Source organism: Panthera tigris, chromosome A3 (assembly GCF_018350195.1).
Source record: "Panthera tigris isolate Pti1 chromosome A3, P.tigris_Pti1_mat1.1, whole genome shotgun sequence".
Taxonomy (NCBI): Eukaryota; Metazoa; Chordata; class Mammalia; order Carnivora; family Felidae; genus Panthera; species Panthera tigris.
In genome coordinates this window covers 75,826,769-75,843,169 of record NC_056662.1, presented here as the reverse complement: position 1 = coordinate 75,843,169, position 16,401 = coordinate 75,826,769, and the positions used below count along the sequence as shown (strand labels likewise).

The 16,401-nt window shown below is 38.1% G+C and overlaps 1 protein-coding gene across 6 annotated transcripts in view; it reads right to left on the bottom strand.

Annotated features, from left to right (window-relative positions):
• VRK2 (VRK serine/threonine kinase 2) overlaps positions 1–15,778 on the bottom strand; it is a 103,572-nt gene extending 87,794 nt beyond the window's left edge. The window contains exons 1-2 of one of the 6 annotated variants that reach the window (XM_042981432.1): positions 15,699–15,778; positions 13,505–13,645 (exon numbers count right to left, since the gene is read on the bottom strand). In XM_042981432.1, coding sequence (XP_042837366.1) covers positions 13,505–13,640 — 136 coding nt within the window. In that variant the 5' untranslated portion in view covers positions 13,641–13,645; positions 15,699–15,778. Of the gene's footprint in view, positions 1–4,015; positions 4,211–10,243; positions 10,493–13,504; positions 13,646–15,047; positions 15,338–15,391; positions 15,644–15,698 lie in introns of those variants that run through there. The other 5 variants (XM_042981431.1, XM_042981437.1, XM_042981433.1 and 2 more) reach the window with 5 other exon arrangements.
• Between the last annotated feature and the right edge of the window lie 623 nt (positions 15,779–16,401).

Here is a 16,401-nt window from a genome sequence, read left to right as displayed (position 1 = left end):
AAACATTAAAAAAATTGCTTTAAATAAAAACAAAGCTTGATACATGGAAGATCAAAGTGAAAATGCGCAGGTTGAAACATGAGTGGAGGGACCAGAGCCCCTACCCATTTCACCTGTATGCCAGGTTCCATTAGAAAACTGTGAAGACCTATTGGTAACAGATTTGTCCCGTTCTGAGTTTGCTTATAACACCTCCAGTCGTAACTACATTTGTAATAATTTCTTATTAAGTATCTGCTAAATTTTCTTTTCTTTAAGCATAAAAATCAACAGTAGCATTCTGGTCATATTACATTCTATCATTACATTTTCACTTGGCTTTATTAAATTTCTGCCATTCTGTAATGTCTTTGTTTAGCTCTTTTAATGGTTTTACTATAGAATGTAAAATATAACAACAACAAAAAACCCTGCTTTATTTTACTATTTACATGCGCATGGAAAACCTTGATCTTTTCATTAAGTACTTCTCTTTTGACAACTGATAAGGGATTTTTGTCAATGATATTCCACAAAGGATTTCAGACTATTTTTATCAAATATAATAAGTGGCAATTGTATTACGATCCAACACTCAGTAAATTTATATCATTGTTATTCTTCTTTGTGCTTCTTTGCCCATTCCTTAGCGGTAGTGATACATACTTCATATTTAACTTCATTTTATAATAGGCTATTTTTCAATCCATTTACCTGTTTCTCAAACACCCAACACTGCTACATTCTAATTCAGATATTTTCATCATTAACTAAGTACATTTTAAGCTTGCTTGAAGGATTAACATATAATTTAACTTTCTTTAACTTTCAACTCTATAATTCCTAACCATGGTTTATAAATCTACCTTAGAAATATGGATTGCAATACAAAATTCTATGTTCATAATGATTTTTACTGAACTGGTTGTACATTGTTATCATCAAATCTTCTCTTAATTTTTTAATTCATTTATCTCTTATAAGTCTCTTTCAATTATATATTTTCAAGTGTCCTTTATCTTTGTGGTAATCTGTTATAAAATGATTTCAGATTTCCTAAGACCTCAAATGTTCCCTCCTATCTCTTAAGAGACATTTAATTTGGCTGGATAGTATACTGGAATGATAGTCATATTTCTTTTAGCTATCATGAAGTCTTTGTATTTTCAGCCTATGAATTAAGGGCTAATATAGTTCTTGACCTCATTTCCTAAAATGGTATTGTAAATTTTGTATTTTGTTTAAAAACCTACTATGTAAGAGCTTTAACCTTGCCCTCACTTTTTAAAACACTTTCTAAAATTCATGCTGAAATTAGGTTTCAAAGGGAAATCTTTCTCTTTAATAATGGTCTCTATTTTGAAAAGGTCTTTACCTTCTTGTGTGATATTCTTATTATCCAAAGATATATTACACACACAGGTAAGAGAACTATTATTTTTTTCTTCTTGATGATCTCTTTTAGGTCACTGTTCTCTGACACAGATTTGCTTTGCTCATTCATTAATAGTACAACTAATTTTTGCTCAGTTGTATCAATTCTTTCCATAAAACCTCTATGTTTCAATATCTCTTACCATCTTTTTGGATCTCACAGATTTTCGGGGTCAGAAAGAACTTAAATGTCCTTCTTCCAATAAAAACCTCTATTTTTACAATGATTCCATAATTCATTCAATTTACGTTACACTAAATTTCAGAACAGTTACACTTGTTCAAAAGTTTTTTGCTGGAGTAGAAATTCTGATACTATAGAGTCTATACAATTTTTTTCTTCTCTTTTTCATCACATGGCAATATTTGCTCGTTAGATATGCAGCTTTCTTTTGCTTTTTTCTCACTTATCTTGACATGTATTGTTTGGGGATGTTTTTTAATGGGTCTTACTATTTCTTCTCTGCCATCTTCCTAACACTTTGTAAGAAAGTGTACATAATATCCACTCTCAACTGTAATACACATTTGACACTGGAGATCTATGCTAGAATTGGAACACATGATCTTTTAATAGAAACAAGATCAAGTATAATGAATAGCTTTTCTTCACACTTTCCAGAAATTGAAATTAATAATCCTATATCACTATAAGTGATCAAAAACAAATAGTCTAATGTAATGTTGTATTTTGTTCATTCTTTCCCTTGCTATGTATATACTCCAAAGAAAAAAGTAACCTAGCATAAAAACTAGCATTGCAATACCTATTAAATATCTCTTCTCCACTAAAAACACCTAAGCATTTGCCTCTGCATGAAATGTTACAATTTTTTTCATAAAATCATTTATAAATTTGTAATAAATCACTACTATTATGTAAAAATATCTTGAAGGTACTGAATAATCTTGCACAAATTATACTTCTATTAAAGATTAAGTATTTGGGTACTTGAACAAATTCTGTATGACAATAAACTCTTTATCAAGATTCTACTAATCTAAGTATTTTTTGTTTTGTTTTACTCTCAAAAGACCTAGTTTTCTAAATATTAGTGTATCTTTACTACCCAATGAATAAAAAGACACGGTCAAGAACAATCCAATATTTGCTAAATTATCTGTTTTTACAGGATGCCTATTCAAATTGTATCATAGGGTTTGAAAGAGGCTTCTTTTGATCTTCCTGCTGCTGTTTAGAATCAAAACAACTGCATAAAATTATTCATTTTTCAAAAAGCAAAAAATCCACCAACTCTTTCTTACCAGTTTGTATGCGCTATTGGTTGACTGCTCTCACATTTTTTTTTTCATAAAAATATTGTTTGACCCAAGTATAGTACTTTTTTAATGCATTTTTCCAGTTCTTAGCATTAGATTTACTATAAATATCAGATGTTCCTCCACAGATTTTGTGAACTTAATATTAAAAACATATCACTGATGCTTGACACACCAGGTTCTCAATCTGAAGGAAAATGACACCGTTATCAGCATTATCACTAACAGATTTCTTAAATGAGCTGCCAATACTATCAATTAGATATTTCACAGTTATTTTAGAAATGAGCATGTCACGAGCATGTCATTTGCAACTATCTTCCCTGGCTAGCGTTAAATTCAAAGTGTTCTTTGACAAAGGACATCAATCAGTAGAGCCAAGAGACCTGAGTTCAGCTGTAGATTGGGACAATTATACAAACTGCGGCACACAAGCAAATTCCTTCACCGCCCTAAGCCTCGACATCTTCCTTATTAGTTTATTGAGAGAACGAAATGAAATAATGCACGTAAAGCATTCAACACAGAGCTAGGCACGCACTTAAGTGGAAGATTTTAGTAGAAGTTGATGTTGATAATGATTTCCTAACAAAGATTTCAACAACTATCCGTAGCAGTTACTGGATGCCGCGGACACGTATGACTCATCTGCTACTCTTTAGTGTAGATTCGCTCTTTCGTTCTTTTCTGCTTTTCTGTGTTCTGTGTTCACGGCCTCCTGGGTGAGGCTTTGGGAGCATCACCTCTAAGAATTTCATCAGGTGGCACTCAGAACATATACAATGGAAGCTATGCTCTCCATGAGCCTCTTTTTCATACATGTTGTAGCTTCCAATTGCTCTTGCTTGAAATAAATTTGGGGAAAGCTGCTGTTACTCCATGTTGAGCCTAGATGAGAAAAATGGCCAGTGTCTCTGGGGAATAATTAACAAAAGACAGTTTGTTTCATCTTCATGATAAAATACGGCATCCCTATTAAAAGGCAAATTCATCATTCCCAAAAGTTAAATAGGATGACACTTTAAAAGTAATTCCAGCTGATTAAATTTAGGGTTCTGAAAAAAAAAATTAATTCATGAATATAGTCTGAATCCTTCATTTGATTTTAAAATGTATAAATGTTCATTTAACTTTGAGCCCTTGCCTCTCAGTGTTCTATTCTGAGCTAGTCAAACAAGTGGTAGCAGGCATGCTGGGCTCAATAATACTGCCTCTCATATTTAAATACTCTTTTTCACTTGGATTGCAAATTAAAGACAGTCTCCTGAACACTGACACATTTTCAATGATTGATTTTGCAAAACGTGTTGATTTTTCTTACACTGTTTTGCCTCTGTGTGTGTCAACTTTGGCCTTCTTTTCTTGCTCCTTTGCAGCATTGCTGTCTCTTTGAAGCCATTGTCTGCCTGATATGAAAAATGTACATTAAACCTCATGACTAATTACACAGACAGAAAATTCCTGAGCTCAAATATAAAACTCCCAATGCCCAGAAACCATAACAAAAGCTTCTGACTATGTACAAAACTCTTAATCAAACCTTTCATTCACTTGAGTTAAAAGAAATTCCAATAATTTATTTTCTGTTAAAGTTGTGTTTATATTCTTTGAAAAGCAGATTTCTTATGCATGTTACATGCCTACAAATCAATCCATTTAACAACAAACAACATCCATGCATTCCCTCCACAAAAGTTTATACTTGCTGTTAGGTCTGCTATTAGGTACTCCTGGATGAATTCAATCAAGTGCTACGCATAATTGTTTTCTGCTAGATACAAAACTGTTTAGGCTTAATGTGGTGTCCAGTTTTTTTTTAACTCCCTGCACAATGCATTAGCAAAGTAGACTTTTCCCAATAAATCCTAAGATCTATGAAGTACATAGTTTCTTATAGTTTAAAAATATACTTGAAAAGAAAATGAACAGATACTTGTCTCCCCTAGAATACACAGAATAACATCCCTAAAAGTACAGAGCCATACACACACACACACACACACACACACACACACACCACATGATACAGTACACAGAGCACAAAATTTCATCTCAGATAACCTAGCAGTTGGGAAAATTATTTTTCCGTAACAGACTAGCTCTGGAGTTCATCTAGCCTATCGTTTTTGAAACACCGTCATAGGCAAGGCCTTGCTTAAGCACCCTGAGAGAATGCCCACAAGGAGTTTCTCATGTAGCGCTGTGGGGGAGGTGAATGAAAGAGTACACGCATAGTCATCATAGGAAGACACGAGATAAACACTGAAAGAACACACCATGGAAACAAAGACGGGAAAGTTGTGGGTGCTCCCCTGCTCGCTTGCCTCTTCCTCATGTTCGGATTTTCGCTAAGGGCCACCGGCTGCCATTGGTTTTCACGACCCAAGCTACGACAGACTCCCCTAGCTGCCGGTCCACCAAATCGAGGTACTCTGCTCTGTGTAAGCTGTTGCTTGCCTTTCTGTTAGACCAGCTCTCCTCTGCCTCTAGCTGTTCTTCTCATGCACTTACAGAGTGCAGTCAAGGCATCACATGCCATCACACTACTCTTTGGGGAAACCTTGCACCAACTACCAGCGCACCAACTGGCTGGTCCAACCTTGGAGATAAAATTTTAGTTGCCTGAAAACAATGTTCCAGAATAGGGAGGTGAGAGGAGGAAGGGGGGAAAGTGGCCACATGACTCCAGAAATGGCCACAATACCTAAGCAGAGTAAGTTGGAATAAGGTCTGCACATGAGCCAAAGCTTAGAATTTCATTGCCTTTGTTGGCTCATGTCACTTCTTTAATTAATGTCACTTTCTCTGTTTTAATATCAGAGCAAGTGACAAGAGTGCTTCTGGATGAATTGTGTTTTCTGAGGGCTGTATGGCATACTCTCCCGCAGTCTGACAGAGGGACGTGCCAGCTTTACTTGGCAGTTACAATGCACCAGCTTTAGTTTTAGTAGTTTAATTTGTGGCAGTTATATGTTTTGAATACGTTGAAGTATTCACAACGGTCTCATGGAATCTGTTCCATAGATAAAGTTTACACAGTGGAAAAGAAAAAGCAGTGGCTATAAGGCGATTAGGAAAAGCTTCTCTTGGCCACAGCTGGCCTTATAGGCATTCCTGTAAATTTAAGAGCATTTAGAGGGATACGATTAAAGTGGTCATAAGGAATGATGCCCTCCCCTTTTTCTGCCCAGTTCTGTAGTTGGTGTGAGACGATCATAAGGAATATGATATTTAGAACTCAATTTTATGCAAAATCCATTATTCAAGAAGTGAAGTTTATATACATGATAGACATGCAATGAAATAAATGTTAGAATAGAAAACTTTGTTACTTATGCATTAAGTTGATTCTAACATTTTGGTAAACTAAGTTTTTATTGATATAAAATTCAGAACAATTCCTGCATTGAGGATAAAGGACTAAACTTTTTCTTTCGGTTTGGAGGGTGAAGTATCCTGAAGGGTTTTTGTTTGTGGAGTTTTTCCTTCATCTCCTTTATACGCTTTCGTGAAGCTCCATCAGCTCATGGTGAGAGCTGCCACCAAGGAGTTCTTCCAAACTTTGCCTGCCCTTTCTAAATGTAGGGTTCTTTACTGCAGCAGGTTGAAGATCTGGCTTTGATTGCACCTGGCTCTGCTGGAGAATGGAAATATTCATCTCCACTGAATGCATGCTGCTTAAGTGCTGGAGGCACTTGCAGGAGAGTAACTCTCATTGGAAACTTCATTACAATACTTTCTCTTCCCTACATGAAGTAGTAATTCTCATTCACCAAAGATAGAATTTTGCCTGACACAGCCACGGGAGCTCCTGTTTGACTTTCAAAATTAATCAACCTCTAAGCTGGAGTAGAAATGGCATGTCCTTTAACCTTAAGCACAAAAAGCTCTCAACAGACTGCAATTTTCATATCCCTGGATGAGAGTTTGGGCCCCTAATACTTAAACTTGATGCACATACTGGGTTTCTGGCATGCTTTTGCCCATACCCATCTGCTAGCCTGGCACTGGGCCCATTCAGAAGGTGTGATGCCAGTTTCAATAGGGCATAGGTGCCAATCAAAGATGGGTTTGGAGGGGCAGCATGCAGAACGCAGCAAAAGTCAGCTCTTCTGCCAGAAGATCCTCCTGTTATCATATAATGCCAATGAAGGGCCACATGCTTCATTGCTTGGGATCACACTGCATCTGTAGATGTTTCTGGCCTTCAATGGATGTCTTTCTACAGAATCATTTTCCTCAAGTATTACTTGATTGGAGACGTTAAAGAAAAGTCTACCTGACTGAAGTTCATCCTTTTAAAAGGAACAGTGGAAGCATTCAACAATTGTCTTGACATACTTACTGAGTTTTCTGCCTTTTCTCCTACAATACTCTTCCATGTAGAATACGGTATAGTGTATAAACTCCACGCATTGGACTTTTAAGGGACAAACATTCTGAAGAAGCACTAATTGCAAAACCAAGTATGTGAGCAGTATAAGATCCATAAATTCCTCTGTAACATTAAATGTGAATGGTGGACAAGTTTTCATCCTCCAAAAAACTATTTTCAAGTGAATTCTCATATTTAGAGCTTCAGAGTTTAATTTTCCTCTCCTTTATTTCATAAACATGGATATTCCTGTGTCTGAAAAGAAAGACCATACCTACTCTTTATTCCTCTTCTTCCATATCGAAAGGAAAAAGAAAAAAAAAAAAACCAAAACACTTCAGAAGCAAAGTTTATCCATATTTCATAAGGAAGCCAGAAGCTCTCAAAAGCTGAGAATTCTTTTATTGTGTGGCAATAGAGGTGAGCTCATTTCATGAAGAAGAAATTTCCCTATAGCAATAGGTTTCAAATTTTAAAACCTTGACCACTGTAAACAGTTACAAGACAGTAACAGGTGCAGTGGAAGAAACATAATATATAAATCAATGAAGAATGGAGTAGTTTGTAAATCTTCCCTGAAGGCAAAAGAAATTTGACAGTAAAAATGTTGAAAATGAAGAACCATAATACATGTTAAAAAGAAGATCAGACACTCAACAAAATGAAAAAGACAAGCAAAGGTTAAGCCTTAGAAGAACTCTCCCTTTTTATACAAAGAACCCAAACTTCTGTAAATACTTAGATTTCTTAAGCTGATAGGTACACGAACACTCCTCTTTCTATAAAAACTCAAAATTAATAGCCTATGGACAACAAACACAAAATTAAAATATATCTTCTATAGACTTTTATTTCTGGTGTATAGGTCTAACAAGTGCATTAAATTCACAGAATCCCAAGTGATCCCTTCCTCTTGTCTCTCTCTCCACACCTTCATCTGGGAACTAATTTACTATATATACTAGTTTCTAGTACTAGTTTTCCCGATTTCATGTTTATTTCCTTCTTCTCACTCCCACAGTATCATTTTCAAAATTTCCTAGTTACAGTCACAGTGGCACTGTAATGTTGCATTGTGTCAGATAAGAGTAACTGCTTACCCCAAAGCCTTCTCTATAAGACACTGCCAAAATGGCATTTAATACAGCAATACATAATGAAGCCATATGTATTCCAATAATGCCATTCTGTTGCCAGAATTATCATTGGCTCTTCTGAACGTTATTCTATATACCTTAAAAATTAACCCATTACCGTGGACAAAAATGTAAAGTAAGTAAAAATGACACATGCATAAATCATCTTTTCTATTCTTTCAAAAATAGAAGTCTGTTTCCTTATCAGTAAGTGAGGTAAGCTTTGATAATTTCTAAGAATCCTACTTAGGCTACCCTCTTCCTCATTCCCCTGAAAAAACATTTCTTCTATGTTTCTAAAGCAAAGTAGAGCTAATCTGAAAGCATGTCCCAAAAAAGGTATGACCATCACTTAGATGAAATCTATACATTTATTCATGGACAAGTGATTCAATCGTAAGGCTTCACCAGAGTTTAATTTTAGTTATAATAATGTGTTCTTCTTCCTAAAACATAATGCTTTTGATTTTTCAATAAAACATACATAGATTCTGCTAGATGATGTTGTGATAATCAACTTGTCTCAGCTTTTCTTGTGACTAAGAGTACTTCTGTCAGATTATAGACTGGAATTAAGGGTGATATCTGTAATTATGGAAGAGAATAAAGAAGACTGGCTTGTGTAGGTTGCGTATCCCAACCTCAGCCTCGTTCTGTTAGGAAAATACCTGTTGAACGTCTATTCTGTGCTTGGTATTCCCAAGATGCTAAATGGTCATCACTACGCCCAACTTCAAAAAAACTAAAACTTCTACAGATAAACCATTGCTATTTTTACTCATATAAGCCTTCAAAGGAATTGGGCTTAAGTTTACTACATATAGCTCTGTTTTTCTGGATACTTGGCCTAATTTCTGAAACCCAGTATCCTCCATATCTGAGGTACACGAGATACAACTTAAATGAGAACTTTTTACTAAGTCATCATGGCTACTATTGTAAATTTTAGGGGTAAAAAATATTCAGGTCAGTAAGTAAAAGTCAGTCTTCCAATGGCATTCTCTATATTCTTAGTTTTACCACATCAGTAGCTAAATCTATCATAATCCATGGCAAGATAAATGGAATACCAGTCCAATGGATGTCTCTGTCACCATCCCAATCCCCTGTGGTACCAGACACTGAACCTGAGATTCAGCTAATCACTGAGGATGGGAGTTTCTAAATAAATAAATAAACAAACAAACAAATAAGAAACATTTAAGTGCTCACCAAGTTCCAAAGTTTTTAAAAACATTACTCCATTTAATCCTCATAATTACTATTATCTCAACGATGCAGAATAGGAAGAAAGTCTTGTGACTAAGGAAGAGTCATTCAGTTTCTAAATGACTCATTCAGGTCAGAATTCTACCCAGATTTGCCTAACACCAAAACCCATGCCTTTACTTATGCAATTCTCCCTTAGTTTGCTTGGTTCTGTGTTGCACCTAGCATTAAATCAGAATTCAAACTCTCAGTTCTCTCTCCTTCCCTCGATTTTCAGAAACTTTTTCACGTATTTGATACTAAAATTATAGCAATTTTTCCCATTCCGTAAAACAGCTTTCTTTGTTCCTTTTCCTCCTCCTCTTTTCATACACAAAGAACCTTGTCTTTGTTCTTGTATTCAGACTTTTCTTTTCCCTCTTATAACTATTTCTATTAATGCTACAGGCACAGTATTTCTCCAAGTCATGAGTAAATACCAAACTTCTCTGCTCCTTCCCCTTTACTCTAGGTTGATAATTACTGAAAGGCCTTGGCTATTGATCTCAAAGCTAGAGGACAGCCGTACATGCACAAGGAGTTAGACACAGCGGCTAGTTTCTTCTCAGCCTTAGGCAACAAATGCTGATGAAGCGTCTGCCGAAACAGTGTATCTGGAAGGAGTACTACCTGAAAAGAATGTAGCTGGACATAAAGGTGTTACTAAGGAAAATCTGAATTTCTTCATTTATATACAGGAAATGATGAAGAACATGGCAAAATGCAAAATATGATACAATTTGATACGAATTTGCTTAGACAGCTTTGAAATGATTCAGTACAAACTAACCTGAACAAAGTGATTGCTGATGGCATCTCATTAAAGAGCTGATCCTACATTTACAAGTACCACTTTTGATGGAACAATGACAACATTGGGAACACACAGCTCTGTTATATTTTCTGAAGTATGAGCCTCTTCCTCAAAATAGCTACATATTTCTTCAAAGTCCTTCCTCAGTGCTGTGCACTTGCTAATGTTCCCAGGATCCGGGTTCTAACATTCAGATAGTAGAGGGTACTGCGTAACATATGAAACCTTAAAAATTGTTGTAAAACAAGTATTAGTTTGGTAATGAGAAAAACTAAAACATGTGACACAGACTGAAAGAAGCAAAGACTTGAATACAGACAAATAAATCACACGCCTCAGCAAGTTTCTTTTTCACAACAGGAACCACACAAGTAGTGAATGTGTGTATATGTGTATACTTAGTTTTTAAAATGCACTTACAATTAAATACATATTAACATATATATTTACAATAAAAAAAGAAAGGGAATAAGATCATTACAATCAAAGTATTTCAAAGTATTTCTTTGAAATTACTCAAATAATCCAAATATCAGAAAGCTAACAGTATAACTGATAAGCCATGGAATCCAGGGCTATATAGCTCAGTGACATCAGAAATTTATTCAACTCCCTCTCTCTGACTTTGAGTCAAGACACTATATTAGAGATCTTAGTTAGCTCTTTGCTATACAAGAGAATCCACTAATTCAAAATCTCAATCAACACTTCTACAGGGAATTCTACTCTGCTGACTCTAAGTATACTCTAATGGCCTTTACCAGTACCATTCAATATGGTAGCACTAGCTGTATGTAGCTACTGAGCTCCTGAAAGTGACTCAATACATCCTGGATTTTAAAGACTTTAACTAAAAATAATTTTCTTTAATTTGATAACATGTTGGAATAATAACATTTTAGATATACTGGATTAAATAATATATATCATTGAAATAAATTTCACCTGTTTCTTTTTTACGTTTTTTAATGTGGCTCTTAGAAAATTTTAAATTACCTAAACAGCTTGCCTTATCTTTCTATTTAACAGAGCTGCCTATGTCACTCAACCTAGTACTTAGAATCATAGCATTTTTCAAGAAAGTTCACACCCTTTAAATGAGGAAAATGTTCTCTATTTAACCCAATGCTTTATTTATTTACCTATTTGTACTTTAGAGAGAAAGAGAGAGAGAAAGAGAGAGAGAAAGAGAGAGAGAAAGAGAGAGAGAGAGAGAGAGAGAGAGAAAGAGAGAGAGAAAGAGAGAGAGAAAGAGAGAGAGAAAGAGAGAGAGAAAGAGAGAGAGAACGAGTGGGGGAGAGGGGCAGAGGGAGAAAGAATCTTAAGCAGTCTCCATGCTCAGTGCAAAGCCCCACCTGGGCTTGATCCTAAGACCCTGGGATCATGACCTGAGCCGAATCAAGAGTTGACGCTCAACCAACTGGGCCACCCAGGTGCCCCTAACCCATGCATTTTTGTGTATTGGTCTTATGTTTCCAACTAGAGTAGGCACTAAGATGATTAATAAGCAGGGGTTTTTTGTTTTGGGTTTTTTTTTTTTATTGAATAACATTCACTTGTTCAAAATTATAATCTTAATTCTATCAGAAAAAGAGCTTTATCCATCATGATCTACGAAACATGTTTGTGAAGGATAGCAAAATGTGTGACCCTAAAATATGCCTCTTTGGCAGAAGGATTATTTTGGGCTAACAGCACCTGATAAAAGAGCAAATGCAGGGAGAGGCTTTCTCTGAATTCCCTTTATTTGCATAAAGACTGAGCCTCCAAAAAAGACTCAATTGTTATAAATTCCCTCCAGGGAAGTTTCATCAACCAGAGAAGACTGACTCTTACCACAGGAGATTAGAAATTGATGCCAATCTCAGACAAACTTTGTCACAAACTATCATATCCCCCATCTATTCTCCTAAGGGCCCATTCATCTTTCCTAAAAATCATTTACTCTCCTTTAAGTGAGCTCCATCCCCTTTCCCTTTCTCCTATTAAGACAGTATATCAGCTCTCAGGGCACCTGGGTGGCTCAGTCCATTAAGCGTCAAACTCTGGCTCAGGCCATAATCTCATGGTTTGTGGGTCTGAGCCCCACGTTGGGCTCTGTGCTGACAGCTCAAAGCCTGGAGGCTGCTTCAGATTCTGTGTTTCCCTCTCTCTCTGTCCCCCCCCCCCCAACTTGTGCACTCTCTCTGTCTCAGCTCTCAAAAATAAAAAATAAACATTAAAAAAAAAGACACTATATAAGTTCTCAAATATCACTGCTTTGTGGGGTATTCACTTTTTTACTGTGATATCCTCATGTACATAACATTAAAAATTAGTAAATTTGTATACCTTTTCTCCTGTTGTCAGTTTATTTCATAACCCAGCTCTCGAACCTAGGAGAGTAGAGGAAAAGTTTTTCCTTCCCTACTGTCTGAAATGTTTAATAAGGAATCCAAGATTCCCCAGTGTAGGTCTTTTACCAGTTTCTTAAACTCCTATAAAAACAGATGTAATGAGTCAATCCATTTAGGATTGAGAGTAATTTTTTTTAATCACTAATATTTATGTTATTCATTAAATCCAGTCATGTAATGGATAGTCCTGATCATTAAACTACAGATTTAAGGTAGCCCTGAATGATCCTTTTAAGTTCAGCATAATTTAAAATTTTTAAATGTAGTGTAAAGATATACTCAACTAGGATTCCTTATCTGTACCAAAGAACAAAAACATAGATTTGAGGGTCTATTTTCTCATTTATCAAGGATGGCAAATAACAAGTACCATCTAGATGCACGGGACAGAAGTTAATTGATTCCACACAACAGATGCCGTGAGGTATTAAGACTCAATTCTCTAGTGAAGCCTAGTTAAGAAATGACCACAACCCTGTATTACTTAAATATTAATGATTAAGATTCACAGTTTGGATTTATACAGCTGTGGTTTCTGAGCTACAAAATGCAAAATTTCCAGGAAAACACACTCTCAAAAAAGAACATTAACAATTGCCTGGTGGACTTTGTAATTATGCTCTGAAAGGACTTCTAAGATTATCAGAACACGAATGGCAAGTAGTGGGGTCAGCCGTATCTTAAACCAGACATGCTAGTAAATGTTAATGATCCTCATTTACTTAAAAAGGTATATTTATGAATTCTATTGTATTTCAAAGTTTCAATGTTCAAAACAGTAAGTAATCACAGTTCCAGTCACATATGTAGGAATATTTGGTAACTTATAGTTATACTTTACCTAAATATATCAATCCAAATCCTCCAGAGCCAATCATCTTGCCCAGCACCCATTGTTTTCCTTCCATATCATCCAGAATGGTGCCTTCTGGAAGTGGAACAGGAAGTCTGTATTTCTCATTTCTTCTTGGAGGCATCACTTCTGTTGGCAGAAAGGTTGAGACAAGTAATTAAAAATAAAAACAACAAGAAGTCCAGGTAAAATTCATTTCTCAAGATACCTTCTATGGGGCACTTTCCCAGGTGCCTCAAAATTAGGATTCTGAAGTCAACTGGACTTGGGAAGGCCCACATACTACATTCAAGTCGGAATTTCACATACAATATTGAAATCTAAGAAGTACTGATATTAAAAAACAAGCAAACAAACCTGTTGAACTTCACTTAAAATTTCCAAAATTCATTTAGGGAAGTCTATTATACCGGGCAGAATATACCTTAAGACGTGAGTTTATAATTCCCAATGACAAAGAGAAAATAAATTTCATATACATGTAAATACTCCTTCAAGAATGTAAGTATGAAAGACAACGTCTTGGGTCACTAGGAAAGAATACAGTTTCGGATTAGGAAAAAGTGACAATAGCAACATATATCATCACCAAGCACAGCAAGTGACATCAGGGACACAGAATAGGTACTCAGGAAATATTTGTAAAATAAGTCTAGAATTTTCATGGACATATAACTTCTCAGAGCACAAAGTCACAGAGCAGTTTCATTGCTGGCACACTACACTTTCAGCTTGTTTCCCTCTACCCTGTGTCTTCCCCACCCTCACCAAAGTGAAAATTGCTCTGCCTTAGAGATTAATCAATTACATTTGTACACAGGTTTGTGATTTTCACAATGAAAGATTTTTAGTTGGAAGAAAAAAATTGCATAAGGAGATAAAAAACCCACAGCATATCTGCCAGAAACTAATTTAAATGTGAAGGTAATTGCAATCCTCTAAGTATTTCCAAAAAAATTTTGAAGAGTGGTGAGTACTTTGAAATGAAAGCTAAAGTTTTCGTTGTATAATCTTTCCATGTTTTGAATGAGAAAGTTTGTTCCTGTTAATAAGGTTTCCCTTCTTCACTTTAATCCAATGCCCTGCTATCTTTTACTTAGCATCAAGGTCTCAGCGCCAAGGAACACAGGAGAAACCTTTAAGGATAGTATTCACCTGTCCTCCTTACAGGAACACAAGGGAAGCGGGGAATTTAGATGGTGAACTATGCCTAAAGCAGCTTTGTGGGGGTTCCCCTTGACCGATACTTTATATATACTGGTGTCCAATACATGTTTGCTGAGTTAAAACCTAAAGTGTTCAAAGAACAACTTTTCAGCCGGACCTAAATTCTAAATACGTATAAACAGGATAAACACATTTGGGGGGCGGGAGGGAAGTCCGTGGTATCAGAACTTGAGACCTGAAATGTGACAGTGAAATGCACATCCTGGGCGCGGTTACAGCGAGCAAGCGGCGGCCTCCTCTCCAGGCCAGTTCCACCCCCACCCCCGACCCCACAAGGGTGTCCCTCTGCTCTGGGGCTCCTTACAGGGCTACGATGAAAAGCGCTCAACACGAGTTGCTGGGGACAAACCGGTGCCCAGAGGCCTGAACATGCGCCAGGACTGGGGGGAAGGGGGGGGGGGCGCCGGCATAGCGCGGCCCACCACCCGCCTGCCTAGACCCTCGGCGGGCCCCTTGGCGGGCCCCGAACCTCCGCGAAGCCCGCGGGCGTCTGGAGACTCCCTTCCTGCCCCCAGGCTCTCTCCGCACCGCCGAAAAGCGAACCCGACCCCCTCCCGGGTCTAGCTCCTCCGGCCCAAGCTCTGGGCAAAGGCGAGATGAAGGGGGCGCCGGTTCTCGCTCCAAGTTAGGGGAAAGTGAGCAACCAACCGCGGCAGCAGGGACCCGCCCGAGCCCAGAGGCCCCGGCGCTCGCTCCGACAGAAGCTTCTTCCGCGGCCCGCGGGGCGGCAGGGCAGGCGGAGAGCCCGACGCTGAAGTACCGCTCCGCCCGACGCCCAGTACCGGGAGAGAGAGAGAGAGCGCTCGCCCGGCCCCAGGCTTCCCCCGCCGCCAGGCCGCGCGCGGCCCCTCCCGCCTGCTTTTGGGGCCGGGCGGGGCCGCGGGCCACCAATCCCGCGGGGAGGCGGGCCGGGCTGGAGCCGGCCCTCGGAAGGGCCCAGGCTAACGTCCCGCACCTGGGCCGGCTGCGCGGGACGAGCCCGGCGCCTTCTGGCTCCGGGCCGGACTCAGGCCTAGGGGCCCGCGAAGCCTCCGACGCCCGCAGCCTGCGCCTGCGTGCCAGCGGCCTGCCCTCGCTCCATGGAAGACCAGGGGAAGAGCGAGCGGTGGGTCTAAATCGGAAAAGGGGGCTGTTACTGCCACACCCTGGCCCGCCAGTCTGGAGGATGAGCCATCAGATCACTTTGGTGCATTTGTGTAGGAGGAATTTTACGTCTCGCATACCACGAGCTCTGTACCTAGAGCTTCCAGACCAGTCGGCGAGCCTTTCCTGAGCTCTTACCCCGTAACTGGTCACACTAGCCAGGCCCTCTGGAGCAAGAAGCGTGGTGTAAATCAGAAGGCCTATGACAGCGTTTCGGTTCTCAGAGGCATACTGTCTCAAGACCTATTTAGTGGTTGGATAGACTTTACCAAACTTTCTTTTGCCAAACTTTCTTTTCTTCTTTCTCTTAATTTCTTTCTGCCTGTGAACTGGAAATAACCAAATTTAGGTCATAAGGTATGTTAAATAAAAATTTATAATGACACGTGTTAAAATGATAAAGAAAACTTTACTCCAAACTATTACAATAGGAGAAAGAGGTGCATTCAATGTCAAAGACAACAAAGGAAAGTGGGAATTTATAGTCGGGGGGGGGGGGGTTCAGTGGATGAAAA